The 16,931-nt window shown below is 34.4% G+C and overlaps 1 protein-coding gene across 1 annotated transcript; it reads right to left on the bottom strand.

The window, feature by feature from the left end:
- Positions 1–16,318: 16,318 nt before the first annotated feature.
- Positions 16,319–16,726, bottom strand: LOC141695594 (uncharacterized). Its single transcript, XM_074499831.1, has one exon. It carries the CDS (start codon positions 16,724–16,726, stop codon positions 16,319–16,321), a length of 408 nt encoding a protein of 135 aa, XP_074355932.1.
- Positions 16,727–16,931: the final 205 nt, after the last annotated feature.

Here is a 16,931-nt window from a genome sequence, read left to right as displayed (position 1 = left end):
GAAAAGCATTAAAACTCTTTCTTATATATTAGGTTTTAGACATATTGTATACAGAGAACCATAATATATGGTAGAATAGAATAGAGATATCCATTATTCTTGAGAGAAGGGAGAGAGGCAGCTGGAGAGCGAGATTGGGAGAAGGAGCGGAGGGATTCGTCCAGATTTTGAAAGAACTCTTCAAGTTGTATTCTCTGTATTCAAATTTGTTATTCCCTAACAATACAACAAGAATTACAGAAGGGGGGTTGAATGTAATTTTGTCTCCTGTTCTTGATTTTAAAAAGGTTTTAACTTAATACATATAACAGTGTTTGATTTGCTGAAGTGCGGAATAGAAAGATAATTGAAATCAAAATACTAAGTAATAAAATACAAGGCTTTAAAACTTTCTATTGGATTTGAATGTATCCACCAAAGATATATATATATCAGAATGAGAACTCTATGAGGCTTTGAATAGCTCACAGCTGCTTTACAAGTTGAACAAACAAACTACAGAGAAATTTTTGCAGAATACAGCTTGATATGTTTCTCTGAAAATAAACTTGTTTTATTTTGTTAAATGTTCTACTTGCTACTCTTAGTTTATATATCACCAAGTTAGATGATAGTAAGACAAGATAATAAAACAAAATATATCTAGCCTAACTCCATGCTGCTTCATTACTCTATTCCAGCATCTTTGAATATCTTCACATTTGCATGGAAATGGTAATACTTCTTTGTTCTCAAAATCCTACTTAACAGGCTACCACATTCCTTTTGCAAACATCCAACGCATGTGACTGTGTTGTCACTGTCAACATCTATTTTAAATTTGATCATCCGTCGGGACTATGTTGGTCATTCGTCGGGAGTCATGATGATTATCCGTTGGGAGCTTTGTTGATCATCCGTCGGGAGTCTTGTAGATCATCCGTCGGGAGTCTATCTGCCACTTGACTCTATTTCACTTATATAGATTTACAAGTCATTTCATATTTATAATTAGTCAACCTATTCTGCATATCAATCTAGTAGTCAACAAAACTTAGAGAACCCTACACAATCTACCAGACTAAAACATGTTGTTTGCAGAAATGTGCTACAGTACTTATTTGTTACATAAGCTACACTCTCGATGGATGTCAAATTATCATCCGTCGGGACTATATTAGATCATCTGTCGAGAGCTACAAATTTCATTAAGTTAAATCTACTAAGGTGTTTTGTTTAACTTATCATCAAGTTCACAACATGTTCCTAACAAAATTCTTAACTCATGATTTGTGGTTTTAATACATATTTATTTTCTTCATATATCATGAGTAGTTAATCCCTTAATCCAAGAGTTGGGTAGTATTCTTTGGTTTGTTGTATTTATTTAGTTGTATTGTGATTTTCTTTTGATTGTTAATCTATCATTGAGGACTTAACACAATTCAGGGAGTCGCGAACCTTTGATTGTATCTATAGGAATTATAACGAATCGGGAGAGGAGTTGTAACTCTAGTACATGATATGATAGACACAATTTAAGTATTGGATCGGGAGATTAATATGCAAATTGTGAAACATGTAATCCTTGGTTTTTATTAGTCTATAATTGTACTTTGTAGGACCATGGGAGTAGCTTTCAAGGGATAATTGTATGCACTATAATCTACCTTGGGAGAGGATTTTATAAACATTAGAAGGATTGTTTTTAACAAAACAAGATACACAAACTAGATATTCATGATAGCCATTGGAGAACCCTTATTCTTGGATTGTTTCTCTCATATATCTTATATAACTTTTATTTTTTTATTATATTAAAATAGTGGATAGTTAAAACACCCATAAAATTATTCTCCACACTTCTCAACTGTAAGGGAAAAAAGACTTGAAATTGGTATTTATATTAGTCCTTCCCTGAGAACGAACTTCTAAAAATACACATCAAGAAAATATATATTTTAAAGGGATTTATTCTCATATTTATAATATTATATCATTAATCGAATATTATTAATTAGAGTTTATTATTTTATGACAGGAAATAAAGAATTCGCAACTTTAGATGGAATTGGGCTTATTTGGACTTAAATCATAAAGAAATTCGAATTTTTTTATGCAAGTGAGGATCATAAAAAATTTCTTATATTTTTATGGATCAAAGGTATGTTTGCACATTATAATTATATTAATGATTCATAGGTATGTGCATTTATTTGCTTTTTCACCACATTGATAATGTTAGTTGCATGAACAAGTCAAGCTAATGACATTAAAGAAGCGCTGCTTAGGAGGCAACCCAAGATGTTAATTGTCAAATTATAGTCATAAATTAACCATAATTATGTATATCTATTAATATTGAGTTGTTGGGTTGTGCAGATGAAAGAAATTGGTGATTTACAAAATCAGCAACATTCTCAAGACCTTTACCAGCATTCTCAAGGGCTTGAGTGAAACAGAAGCATTCTCAAGGCCTTTACCAGCATTCTGAAGGGTTTGAGCGAAACAGAAGCATTCTTAAGGGCTTGACCCCGATTCTAAAGGTCATGATCTCTTGTTCTCTTTTAAAAAAAAAAAAAAATTATGTACATTATTTATGTTACTTCTTTATATATTTATATATATATTAATATGTACATTATTAATTAGTATTATTATTATTAGAGTTTTATTATTATTTTTATTATTATTATTATTTTATTCCTATTATATGTATTTGTACATTATTTATTAGTTTACTAATACATATATTATGTAGACTTCTTTATGTGTGTGTGTATATATATATCTATAACTAATATGCAGAAAATTATATATAGTTATTTTTTTATTCAGACTTTTTTCTTAGCATAATATGTATAAGTAAAAATAATAAACCAAAAAAAAGAACAGAGAGCGGGGTTTTAAAACAGCGAGTGAAAACATCTGGGCTTGAGCGTGGAAAGCTATGTGCCATTGGATCAACCAGGAGGCTCTGATACTTCAAATTGGATGCATCCCACCATCTCGACGGTGATCTTCATCAGGGGAGTCTTCTTGTTATTCTTTCATTCTGTATAGTATTTATTGTATAGTAGAATATTTGTATATTATTATGGGATGATGATTGTTGTTCCTTTGGGACAAGGAACATGCTAAGTTGGAGGGTGTGTTTATGTGTGTGTGAGTTATGTGATGGTGTATTAGTAGTAGAAAAAATGAAAAAAAACCAATTTAAAAACATAAAAAAAATTGCATTGTACCATGTAGTTGCATTCCATTGCATATTATATCATGATCTCATATTAGTAGTAGTCCAAGTCTGTGACCGATGATGATAATATGTGTAGCTTGTTTTTGACTAATTCTTTCTAAGTCACGTTTTAATGATGTTACATGCGTATTGTCACAAGTGCAAAACTCATTTTTTGACACGAATTTATTATGCTCTAGAATTAATACTTAGATATCTTTGTTTCTTGAGTGGTAGCTACTTGTTGATGATTAGAATTTTGACTATTCTCTTTTGAGCTTAGTATGTAAATGCTTAAGTTTGGGTAAAGCAGTGGGGTGTACATGTCCTTAAAAAAACAACAAAAAAAAGATTGATGTATGATATTAGTTAAATTAAAAAGAAAAAAGAAAAAAAGTGGTATACTTGACTAGGTTGAGCTCATTAATACTCGAGTAATTAAGTCTGAGGGGACTTTGTGCCTAGTAACCTAAAGCCTTTTATGGTTTGTGATTGCTGACCCAACACTCGCTACATGGGTATTAGTGCATAAATATTTAGGGATCTTGACCATTGCACAGATAATAAGCCACTTAAATATTTATGCATGTACAGTATGGTTTGCAAAGTCTTTGGGCGGTCGTAACTCACTTACACTGAGGAGCCACCCAACCTTTAGACCGAGCTTGTGAAGTCTTATGGAGGTCGTAACTCACTTGCACTGAGGAGCCACCTAACCTTAGGTCGAGCATGTAAAAAACCATATATAGTTATATAGTAGTATTGTATTAATTAAGGAGACATAGAAATCCTTTGTTAACCCTGAATGATGGCTAGTGCTAAGTAACGAAGTGTTTAAGATCTATTATAGTTCTCAACTTGGGAGCTATAAACTCGCATGACTTGTCATGTTGAAACTTGTATGTCTTTGTTCTTGGTTCAGTGGAGAGCATGTTGTTAAGCTAAGCACACACATACACATATGTACTTGTGTTCGCTATGTGGTGATATTGTGGTGTGAGCTTGATGTGTCTAAACTTATTGCATATTCTGAAGGTAATATCTGACTTGACATAAACTATTATACTTGAGATCTTTTGTATTGTCGATCATTTAGGTGCATTCATATAGTTGCATATTGCATGGGTTAGATGGATTTTGTGGGTACATTCACTATAGGTCTTCACGAGACCTTACTCGTCCACTAGGGCTACCTTGGGGTTTAAGGGCTTGTTGCATATGCCAAATGCAACCGTGATCACCTTACGAAAGTGGTATTATTTAGTAGTTTACTATATTAGTTTGCACGAGGCGTGCAAAATACTAAGTGTGGGGATACTTGATAGAGTGTATATTTATATATATTTTAAAGGATTTTATTCTCATATTTATAATATTATATCATTAATTGGATATTATTAATTAGAGTTTATTATTTTATGAAAGTAAATAAAGAATTCCCAACTTTAGATGGAATTGGGCTTATTTGGACTTAAATCATAAGAAAATTCGGATATATTGGGCTGCACGCGCATACATCACTGTTTGGGCCGTAACTTGAGTTCTAGACATCAGAATTTGGCGATCTTACAGCCCATACGAAGCTAATATAATTATCTACGGTTTAGAAGTGGTCCAACATCAAGAATCCAACTGAAACAGCACAGAATCAGTCCTGGAAGACAACCTATGAATTTTATATCAAAGTCCAATTTATTTTGGGAAGAGCAGTAAAACTCTTTATTATATATTAGGTTTTATATATTATATACGAAACAATAACATATTGTAGGAGAGAATAGAATAGAGATATCCATTACTTTTGAGAGAGAAGGGAGAGAGGCAGCTAGAAAGCGAGATTGGGAGAAGAAGCGAAGGGATTCGTCCATATTTCAAAGAAATTCTTCAAGTTATATTCTCTGTATTCAAATTTTTAACTCATGATTTGAGGTTTTTATATATATTTGTTTTCTTCTTATATCATGAGTATCTAATCCCTTAATCCAAGAGTTGGGTAGTATTATTTGGCTTGTTGTGTTTGTTTATTTGTATTGTGATTTTCTTGTAATTGTTAATTTGTCATTGAGGGCTTAACACAATTGAGGAGTCGCAAACCTTTGATTATTTTTATAGGAATTATAATAAATCGGGAGAGGAGTTGTAATTCTAGTACATGATATAATAGACACTATTTATGTGTTGGATCAGGAGATTAATATGCGAATTGTGAAACATGTAATCCTTGCTTTTTCATAGTCTATAATTGTACTTTGTATGACCATGGGAGTGACGTTAAATGGATACTTGTAGGCACTACAATCTACCTTGGGAGAGAATTTTATAAACATTAGAAGGATTGTTTTTAACAAAACAAGAACACAAATTAGACATTCATGATAGCCATTGAAGAATCCTTATTGTTGGATTGTTTCTCTCATATATCTTATATAACTTTTATTTGTTTATTAGATTAAATTAGTGGATAGTTAAAACACCCAAAAAATTATTCTTCACACTTCTGAACTGTAAGAGATAAAAGACTTGAAATTGGTGTTGATATCAGTCCTTCCCTGCGAATGATACTCTTAAAAAATACACATCAACACAAGTCTTGTAATTGGAGCAAAAGTTTCATCATAGTTAATTCCTTCTTCTTATAAGTAGTCTTTGGTAACCAGTCTTGCTTTGTTTCTTGTCACTATTCATTTTCATCCATTTTGTTCCTATACACCCATTTTGTTCCAATGATAATAATGTTCTTTGGTGCAGGAACCAATTCCAAAACTTTATTTCTTTCAAATTAATTTAGCTTTTCTTGCATAGCAGTTATCCAGTCAGGATCAAGTATAGCTTCCTCAGTTTTTTAGGCTCAATTTGAGATAGAAAGCATGTATGCAAGCATTCATTTCTAGTGGAACTCCTAGTCCTCACTCCATCACTTGGATCACCAATTATAGAATCTCTTGTGTGACTCATATCCCATTTTCTGGTATGATCTTCTTGACTAGAGTTGTCTGCATTTTCTCCATTGTTGGCATGACTTGCAGAACTATCATCTCATTCTCCACTGAATTTGTGTTACCAAATTCAGGTGTGCTTCTTTCATGAGATGAATTTTCATTTTCACTGTTTCACTTGATTATGGCTTTAATCTATTATTTATGTTGATCTCGGCTTCATATTCAAAATCACTTTCAATGTTTAGATTTTCAAATTTTAGGGCTTCAGCTTCATTTTCATCAAGGCATTCCAAGTTTGAACACTTGTCATCATCAAAGGTCACATTTGTGCTTTCCATAATTTTCTTTTTCTCTAACACATAAACTCTATAAGAAGTTATTTCCAATGAATATCCCAGAACAATAGCTTCAAATACTTTAGAATCAAATTTTCCAAAATATTCAGAGTTGTCTTTGAGCGCAAAGCATTTGCTTCCAAATACATGCAGATGCTTTACAGTGGGCTTTCTTTTTGACAAAATTGAGTAGGTCACTTGCCAAGGTTTTTGTTGATTAGATATATATTTTGAGTGTAGCATGCAGTGTTGACACCTTCTTCCCAAAAACTTGTTGGCAAATTGGTATCTTGTAGTATTGTTCTTGTAGCCTCAACCAGATTTATATCCTTCCTTTCAACCACACCATTTTTTGAGGTGTTCCTGCAGCTAAGAACTCTTAAACAATGCCCTTGTCTTTGCAGAATTCACTTAAAGCTATATTCTTGAATTTTGTGCCATTATCACTTCTCAATCTTTTAATACAAGTTTGATGTTCAGCCTTCTTATCAACTTTCTTTATGTGTTCAATGATGATGTGTGGAGTTTTATCCTTTGAATGCATAAATTCCACCCAAGTGTATCTTGAATAGTCATCCACCATCACCAGTGCATATTTCTTTCTAGATATAGATAAGACATTAACTGGTCCAAACAGGTCCATGTGAATAAATTGTAATTGAGCACTTATTGAGTTTATAATCTTTCTCTTGTGACTGGACCACTTCATTTTGCCTTTTTGACATGCCTCACAAACTTCATCTTGAGAAAATTTCAGCGTTGGCATGTCTCTCACTAATTTTTTTTCACCAAGATTTTGATTGTTTGTAATTCAGCGAGAGAGTTTCTTGTGCCAAAGTTTGCTTTGCTCACTGGATGCCCTGGTATAGAAGCAACATATTACATCCTTGTTTGCTGAATTTAAGTATGCAAAAAACAGGCTTCCTTTCCTTGCTCCTTTCATAGCAACTTCCCCAGTTTTCTTGCTAGTGATTGTACAATCTTCTTTGTCAAATATTATTTTGAAACCTTTGTCTATAAACTGGCTGACACTTAGAAGATTCACTTCAAGACCAGCAACTAGTGCTACATTATCAATAACAACATTACCAGAAATCAACTTATCATATCCCATTGTGAATTTTTTGTTGTTGTCTCCAAAAGTCGCCAATGGGCCAGGGATCTCCTCAAACTATGATAGCAGGGCTCTATCACCTGTCATATGTCTGGAACATTCACTGTCAATGGTCCATATGAATTTATTCTTCTTTCCCTGCACACAATCAGGATTAAGTGTGTTTAGCTACCCAAGCAGTGTTGGGAACTTTCTTTTTTTCACAGAAGTTGCAGAGGTAAGATTTGAACATTCAAAAAGAACAGCATTCATAGTTTGATCAGCATTGTCCTTTTAAATTGCAGATGCAAAATTGACTTCCTTAAGATCTTTCCTCAGTTTATGAAAACTTTTCATAACCTTCATATTGCAATGAATGCAATCAAACTTATCACCGAAGGAATAGAGATCTTCAGCCAGTGCCTCATTGTACTTACATGCTCCTACTTTTCGCTCACTACTTACAAAGGTGAGTTAGATGATTTGGTGAGCCACATTTCTGACATTTCTTCCTTGGAGCATTTGTAACACAATTGTTACTCTTGTTTATACCTTTTTTCATTTCTGTTCCTTTTCTTTTTCACAGTGTTTTCAGTCTTGATCTCTTTTGTTGGTGTCTTCGTAGCTGACTCACTATAGGATTTTTCTCACATTCTGGTATGGGAGTGGATTCTACATCTTTCTTCTCTTTGTCTTCATCTGTAATTTCTTGCTTGATTTCCAACTCCACTTCACTGAAATTTACTTCACAATCTTTAAACAAAAGTACATTCATTCTTTTCAGCATCACAGGAACATCCTGGTTCACAATTTCTTTTCTTTTGTTAGCTTCAACTTTCTTGTGAGGGCCTCATAGTCAAAATCAATAGCTATGTTAGCATATGGTTTTTTCTCTCATGATATTGTCCAATCAACTAAGATGCATTCTTGAATGGTTTGAGCTTCAAATCATTTTTCTCAGTTCTTTCTCTCAACACTGCCTCGACTTCTCCAGCACACTTAAGCTTGTTCTTGAGGTACTCATTTTCTTGCTTCATTGTTTCAAGACCAATAAGCTGCAGTTCTAGCTCCTGTTTCTCAATCTCAAGTTTTTCATTAATTTTTGACAACCTACTCACTTCCTTTGTAGTTTTCATCATGCTTGTGTGAATATGAAACATCTCTACACTCATTTTTTCAACAGTTTCTTTATACTGAGTGGCATTTAAATGAATTGTAGTTAGAATATGTATCTTTGATTTGGATGCAGATTATTCTCCTTGCTCTAGAGCCATGAGAGCATAATTTTCATATTCTTCACAGTCATCATCATCATCTATATCATCCCAAATTTTTTTCTTCTGTAATGTAAGTCTTTCCATGTTACTTTCTCAAGAGTGCTTCATACTTTGCTTCCAATTCCAAGCAAGCCTTATCTTTCTTCATTTTTATTTGGCTTTTTATATTATGTGGCAAAGTGACCAAGTTCTCACAGTCGTAGTACCTTATCTTTGATATGTCCATAGATCCTGACTTGTAGCCACCTTTTCCAGTTGCATTGAACTGAATTTTTCCTTTTCAATTGATGTTGTTGGTTGTTTGGCCCTTACTCTTCCAATACTTAGGCTTTTTAACTCTGATGTTTGAAAATTTTCTTGCAAGATATGTGACGGACCCACACTACTAACTAGAAGAAATATGCATAATAATAATTAAACATTAAAGTACTAAAAAAGATAGAATGTTAAGGCTACAACCCTTATCCACAATTCCCGAATACATTGGAATGAGTTTGAACAACATCTAACATCTTCATTATTACAAACCAAAAATATCTTAAGTCAAATTACTACCAAATTTTAAACCCAAGGTTTACAACCCTTAGGGAACTACTTGTTCCCTAACTGCTCCAACATCTGACGGTAGGTATACACCGAGTCCCCAGAAGTCTTATGTGTAGTTTGCTTGAAATGAACCATCTTCGGGTTTCACTGAAGGGATAACATCAATAACAATATTAATGAGCAAAACGCTCTGCAAGTGAATAACAGTATATAACAATGCATCATAACTGTGATAAAATGATAATAGAAGATAAATTAGTAATATGAAATCTCAAATAGAAGATCAAGTTATAATGAGTAAATAGAATTGGAAATAACACAGCGCTATGAGTAATGAGGGGTGATCAGTCCACATCAAAGCTCTGAACCACATAACAAGTGATTCACAACCTTTGAGGATCCTCGACACACATTGGCCATATAAAAACCATCAGGCTCCCTGCTACTGAGGTTTTAACACTAACTGGCGCCTTATTCTTATCAAAACATACCATCCAATTCCTTTTAATCAATTCATTTTAATTTAAAAAGGGTTATTGATCAAGGACAAGATAATAAGGGTTGGTATTGTCAAAGTTCAAATGAAGGAAATGATACTAGTGTTTGGGTTTCCAAAGAAAATGATTCTAGGTTTTGAGGGTATTAGGATTCACATGATTTATTAAGGGACTATTGTAGGATATTCACATGGATATGAGGTAATATGTGAGGAAAAGGAATCAATTCAAGTATGAAAGAGATTAACTAGATTTAAGACTTAATCATTGGGTGATGTCAGGGACTAATTAATCTTATTGAAACTGTAGTCATGCATTCACAGGGTTTTAAACCATAAGCAACAGAATTATAGAGGTAAGTTAAGAGTTCACTTTCCTGGACTACGTTTACTGATTACTTGAATTGAATCGTCTATGGAGTCCATCCTGGCCTCCTACTTGAACCTATGATAAATAGTATCCTCATGACAACTCTTGCTACTACCCTTTCGCGTATACTATAAATATGCATATACACATATACACACTTATATATATATATATACACTTAAATTCTACTAATTATAAATAATATATGCACCATATAAACCACATAACACATAGCAAGAAATGACATGGCAATTTATTACTTAGTTAATAGTGCACGACCAGACTCTATTTACGACCTTAGTCACTTAGGTATTTAATAACATACATACAATTATCATGACCAATACTCTTAATCCTCCTTAACAGACCTTAACTCAACCTAAATTTAGTAAGGCACACTTATGCCTCATCTCAATGACTCACAAATGCAATGCATACTACTAAACTTTACCAAATGCATACCTTGGCACCAATTGTGTGCCTTGGCAAAAATATGAATTTTTACCATGGGTCTTTTCTATATTATGACTCCTATGACTTATTATGACTTTAATATAACTTTAACAATTGGTTTGACATCAAGGCCTCACTTAAAAGACACACAAATGCAACACACCTCTCTAAAGCTTCTAAAGGAAACTCTAATGGTAACTCTCGGGGGTTTTGGTGGAAATAAGGTATCTCCACCTTGGGACTTCACTCCAAACCAACTCTCAAAGGTTATTAAGACTCTAAAGTGACTGTCAAAGTTGGAATGACTCAAAGGCCTCACTCAGGACTCCCTACGTCTCAAGTGGAAGTTGACACAAAACTGCCTTCCCTGATTTCCAAACTAACTTGATTTTACCAACTTAAAACTCACTTATTTAGTTCAATTATTGGTTTTAATGAATTTTTAAGCTTCCTAAGACTTCACTAAATCTATTTAGATCAAGTCCCCATGAAGGCCTAACCTATGACATGATGATAATCAACCAAAAGTCAAGTTTACCCAAATCTGCCCTATTTTGAGTTGCTCTCGGGTTTGTGTGTGTGTGTGTGTGTATCTAACCAAATGCAAGCTTTTATGCAATCTAAAGCTACTGGAATCAATTGTGAACCAAGTTCCAACTCCCTTGAGCTCAGACCTATCAAGGCCTTGCTAAAACTCACCTAAAGTGACCTAAACTTCTAGTACAAAAATCTGCCCAACTAAGATCAATGCGACTCCTTCCACCTTAACTCCCTTTACTACACCAAAACCAAATAACATTCAACAACCAACCAAGGAAATTCCTAACATACACTAATATCTACTGAATATCAACATATAAGGCTCATTTGCAATTTTATTTAGCATGAAGATTTCTTATAAAAACAAGTAAGGTAACACGTCACAAGACAAACCATCACTTAGCATTTTTAAGCAAGAATTTGAAGTATGCATGCATGGTAAATTCATGACACCTACTGACCTTAAGCTCATTTCATCATATATAACTTAAACTAGCATTTTATCAAAGGGATCATAGCATGTAACTCACAAAAATAAAGTATCAAGAGGTTAAAAGATCAACTATAATAGTAACATCATGTGCTTGAGTTTTTAAGAACAATTCGAACTATAACCCCAATTAATCACTTGATATCTACTGAATATAATCACTTATCATCTTGGAATACTTTACCTAGCATTTTATAACCAAAAACCACAACATGCAATCTCTTACAAGTCAAGTATCAAGGCACAAAATCAACAAGTATGGTCTCTACTTTGAAAATCACTTTTGAGTTGACATACAAGTATTATATCCAACATGCAAGTGCTTAAATCAACATGCAAGTACTAAAATCAACATACAAGTACTAAACTTAAGATATCTTGAAGGAAAAATAGCATGCAAGGGTTTAGAGTTAACAAAATAACATTTATAAAAAGTAAGACTTCAAAAATCAACATGCATGGTCCTTTTTTCATAAAAACTTCTCAAAATCAACACTTTACATCCGGCTCTTAAGAAATCATTGACAAATGTTTATGAACAATGAGTATGACTTGGTAAAATAGAAGTGTAACACCTCCCCAAGATCATATCTTGTTCATTCTATAAGCCGCCATGGTTGCAACCTTAAGATCATAAGAACCAAGGTCTTAACCTCGGCTTCTTCAACATACAAGCATAAAACTCACCTCAAAATGATGCTACTCCACTAAATGATGGAGTTCTTGGCTTGACTAACTTGAAAAGTGAAAGAAGATGAAGAAAAATGAATAAAATGGCAAGAATGGGGGTGGAGATGGGCTTCGGCTGAGAGGGAGTAAAGAGAGGAGAGGAGAGGGTGTTTGAGTGGGTGTGTTGATGAAAATGAGGGCACTCACTTAGTTTTTGCCTCTTTAATTTGACTAGAAAGGTAGTGGAATGAGGAATGTACGATAATGTCCTTCTTGCTAATAGTGACAAAATGCATGCACGATTAAAGAGGTAATCTTGCAAGTTTGTGGGGTTGGAATGGACAATACTAGCCTTGGACTCTCTTATAAGATTAAATGCATGCATCGGTATACTAGTAATTCAATAATTAATAAAAGTATGATTAAAAAGAATGAATTTTATTAAATAAAATATAGCTTCATAAATCACAAAATTAATACCATAAATACTATGAAATTTTAGAAGTTTTATAAAAGTGTTTTCAAAAATTTTGAACAAGAATATATTTTAAAAGAATTTTTATAAAGTCAATACTCTATTAAAAACACCATAATAAATATTCTAAGCCACATAAGAAAATGGAAATAATTTGATTCTAATCCGAATAATAATCTATCGCTTAATCACAACTACAATAACTCAAATATTATTTACTCGCATAACGTAATTAGCTTGCGTACGTTAAATTGTACGCTTAAATAACCTAGCGATATTCGGCATGCCATATAATGAAGAATATATACGAACACATTGGATTCATACAAAAAATTTATAGCACAAAACAAATTATCATATTACATTCATATCAAATATTTATAGGAGTTACAACCTTCCCCCATTTAAGGATTCTGTCCCCAGAATCTAAGAAAACAGATGAGGATATTTATCTAACATATCAGTTTCTAATTCTCATGTTGACTCTTCAACTTTGGGATTTATCCACAAAACTTTCACTAAAGGAACTACTCTATTCCTTAACGCTTTATCCTTTCTATCTAGAATGCTAATCGGCTGCTCGAAATATGACAAATCTGGCTCAATCTCTACTGGTTCATTCTCTATGATACATTTGGCGTCGGGGTTGAACTTCCTAAGCAATGATACGTGAAAAATGTTGTGAGTGTGCTGCATTTGAGGCGGTAAGGCCAACTCGTACGCCACTTTTCCGACTTTACCCGAAATCTCAAAAGGTCCGACAAATCTTGGACTTAACTTTCCTTTCTTGCCAAATCTAACTATTCCTTTCCAGGGTGACACTTTTAACAGAATGGTTTGTCCTATTTCATACTCTATGTCCTTTCGGCGTGGATCAGCATACTTTTGTTGTCTATCCTGTGCCGCGATCAATCATTTTCGAATCAAATCTACTGCTTCTTTCGTTTGTTGAATCAGTTCGGGGCCAATTATTTTTCGCTCTCCAACTTCATCCCAATAAATAGGTGATCTACACTTCCTTCCATAAAGTGCTTCGTACGGGGGCATTGCAATACTGGCATGAAAGCTATTGTTATACGAAAATTCTACCAGGGGCAAATGTTCATCCCAATTCCCTTTGAAGTCCAAAACACAAGATCTCAACATGTCTTCTATAGTCTGAATCGTGCGCTCACTTTGTCCATCTGTCTGTGGGTGATAGGCAGTGCTCATCTTGAGTCGAGTTCCCAAATGTTCTTGAAATTGCTTTCAAAATTTGGAGTTGAAATGAGGGTCTCTATCCGAGACAATAGATACTGGAACTCCATGGCGAGTAACAATTTCCTTTAAATACATATGAATCAACTTGTCCATTGAGAATCTCTCGTTGATCGATAGAAAATGAGCCGACTTAGACAATCGATCAACTATTACCCAAATAGCGTCGTGATTAGATTTTTTCCTTGGTAATCCAACTATGAAGTCCATCACAATGTGCTCCCACTTCCATTCAGGTATCTTTAAGGGTTGAATTAGTTCACTCGGTTTTTGATGTTCGGCTTTTACCCTTTGGCAAGTGTAACATCTACTAATCCATTGAGCAATCTCCTTCTTCATATCCGGCCACCGAAAATTTTGTTTTAAATCTTGGTACATTTTTGTGCTTCCTGGGTGAATAGAAAATACTGAGTTATGAGCATCCTTCAAAATCTCATTCTTCAATTCTTCCGCATTCGGTATCCAAATCCTTGATAAGAATCTTATAATTCCTTGATTGTCTTTTTGGGTGCAAATCTCTTTTCCAGTCAACTCATTCATCCTTTGATTCATCACTTCTTCTTGGCACTTCTTAATCTTTCCTAATAATCTTGATTAAAAAGTTATTGTACAAATCATGTTCGTCGATGCACTTCGGGCTCGAATCTCAATTCCCGTCTTCTCAAATTCCTTTGATAACTCTTGAGCCATAGTCAACACATTTAATCTTTCTTTGTGACTTAACGCATCCGCTACTACGTTCGCTTTCCTAGAATGATAATTGATCGTGCAATCGTAGTCCTTAATCAACTCCAACCATCTTTGTTGCCTCATGCTTAACTCTTTTTGAGTGAAAATGTACTTCAGGCTCTTGTGATCTGTATATATCTCGCATTTCTCTCCATATAGGTAATGTTTCCACAGCTTCAAAGCAAATACAATTACAGCCAGTTCCAAGTCATGTGTTGGGTACCTTTTCTCGTGAGGCTTAAGTTATCTTGACGTGTAGGCTATCACCTTCCCGTGTTGCATTAAAACACAATCCAATCCTTTGTGTGATGCATCACTGAATATTACAAAGTCTCCTAGATCATCTGGCAAGGCTAATATTGGAGCGGTGACTAACTTCTGCTTCAATTCTTGAAAACTCTTTTCACAACTCTCCGTCCATTCAAACTTCTCATTCTTTCGGGTCAATTTTGTCAATGGTACTGCAATCTTTAAGAAATCCTTCACAAATCTTCCGATAATATCTAGAAAATCCCATGAAACTTCTAACTTCAGTCAGGGTCTTTGGCCTTTCCCAATTCATTATAGCTTCTATCTTCGCGGGATCAATTCAAATACCTTCACTTCCAACGATATGCCCTAGAAATTGAACTTCTCGTAGCCAGAATTCACACTTCGTAAACTTGGCATATAACTTCTCCTTTCTTAGAGTCTCCAAAGATATTCTCAGATGTTCAACATTTTCTTCCTCGGTCTTTGAGTATATTAGAATCTCGTCGATGAACATATTGACAAACTTGTCCAACTACTCCTTGAATACTCGGTTCATCAGATCCATAAAGGCGGCTGGCGCATTTATCAATCCGAATGCCATAACTAGAAACTCGTGATGTCCATATCTGGTTCTGAAAGCAGTCTTCGGTATGTCTTCCGGCTTAATCTTCAACTGATGATATCCTGATCGTAAGTCAATCTTCGAGAAGTAAGCTGCTCCCTCAAGTTGATCAAATAAATCATCAATACGAGGTAAAGGGTAACTATTCTTAATTATCAATTTGTTCAACTCTCTATAGTCGATGCACAGTCTCATACTTCCATCTTTCTTTTTCACAAACAGAACTGGAGCACCCTATAGAGATACACTCGGCCTTATAACTCCTTTATCCAATAACTCTTGTAGTTGCTTGGCCAATTCCTTCATTTCTGCTGGTGCCATACGATAAGGTGCCTTCGATACAGGTTCCATGTCGGGCGCTAAGTCAATAGGAAACTCAATTTGACGGTCAGGTGGCAATCCAGGAAGTTCATCCGGAAATACATCGGGAAATTCGCTAACTATCGGGATATTTTCTATATTCGGCGTTTCATTAGATCTATCGATTATATGAGCCAAATACCCTTCACATCCTTGTCTTAACAACTTTTTAGCTTCAATCATTGTCACAAATATTTTAACTTATTTATGTCCTTTGAACTCTACTTTCTTTCCTTGAGAGGACTTAAGAATCACTTTCTTCTTCTTATAATCTATTTGAGCACCATGCTCTGCTAGCCAATCCATTTCTAATATAACATCAAATTCTCCTAGTCGAAAAGGTATAAGGGAAGCAGGGAAACTATATCCTGAAATCTTTACTTTACACCAGGGGCAAATACTTTTAACAGATACTTGTTCTTGATTAGCCACAATGATAGATAGAGGTTCAACTAACAGTTCGATTTCATAATTTAACTTGCCAATAAAAGATTCAGATATGAAATATCTAGTGGCTCCGGAATCAAAGAGAACTTTAACATTGACGTTGTTGACAGAAAGCGTACATGCCACAACTTCAGAACTCTGAACAGCATCATTGATATTCATGTTAAATGTCCGGGCCTAAGAGGATAGGAAGGGGGAAACACTGGAGTTGCAGATTCATAAGGTTGATTTGAAGGTAGTTGAAGAATTGGAACAGAAGATGTCATTGCTTGATTGTAAGGGGCGGCCGTCAATTGCATCAACTTGTTATTTTTGGGGGTCTTGCAATCCCTCGACAAGTGTCCGGTCTTTCCATACTTAAAGCATG

This window comes from Apium graveolens, chromosome 11 (assembly GCF_009905375.1).
Source record: "Apium graveolens cultivar Ventura chromosome 11, ASM990537v1, whole genome shotgun sequence".
Classification (NCBI taxonomy): domain Eukaryota; kingdom Viridiplantae; phylum Streptophyta; class Magnoliopsida; order Apiales; family Apiaceae; genus Apium; species Apium graveolens.
Note: the sequence above shows the minus strand (reverse complement) of the source record. Positions and strands in the feature narration are given on the sequence as shown.

Coding starts and splice junctions, on each gene's coding strand:
- LOC141695594 (XM_074499831.1), bottom strand. CDS start 16,726: ATGAATATCAATGATGCTGTTCAGAGTTCTGAAGTTGTGGCATGTACG.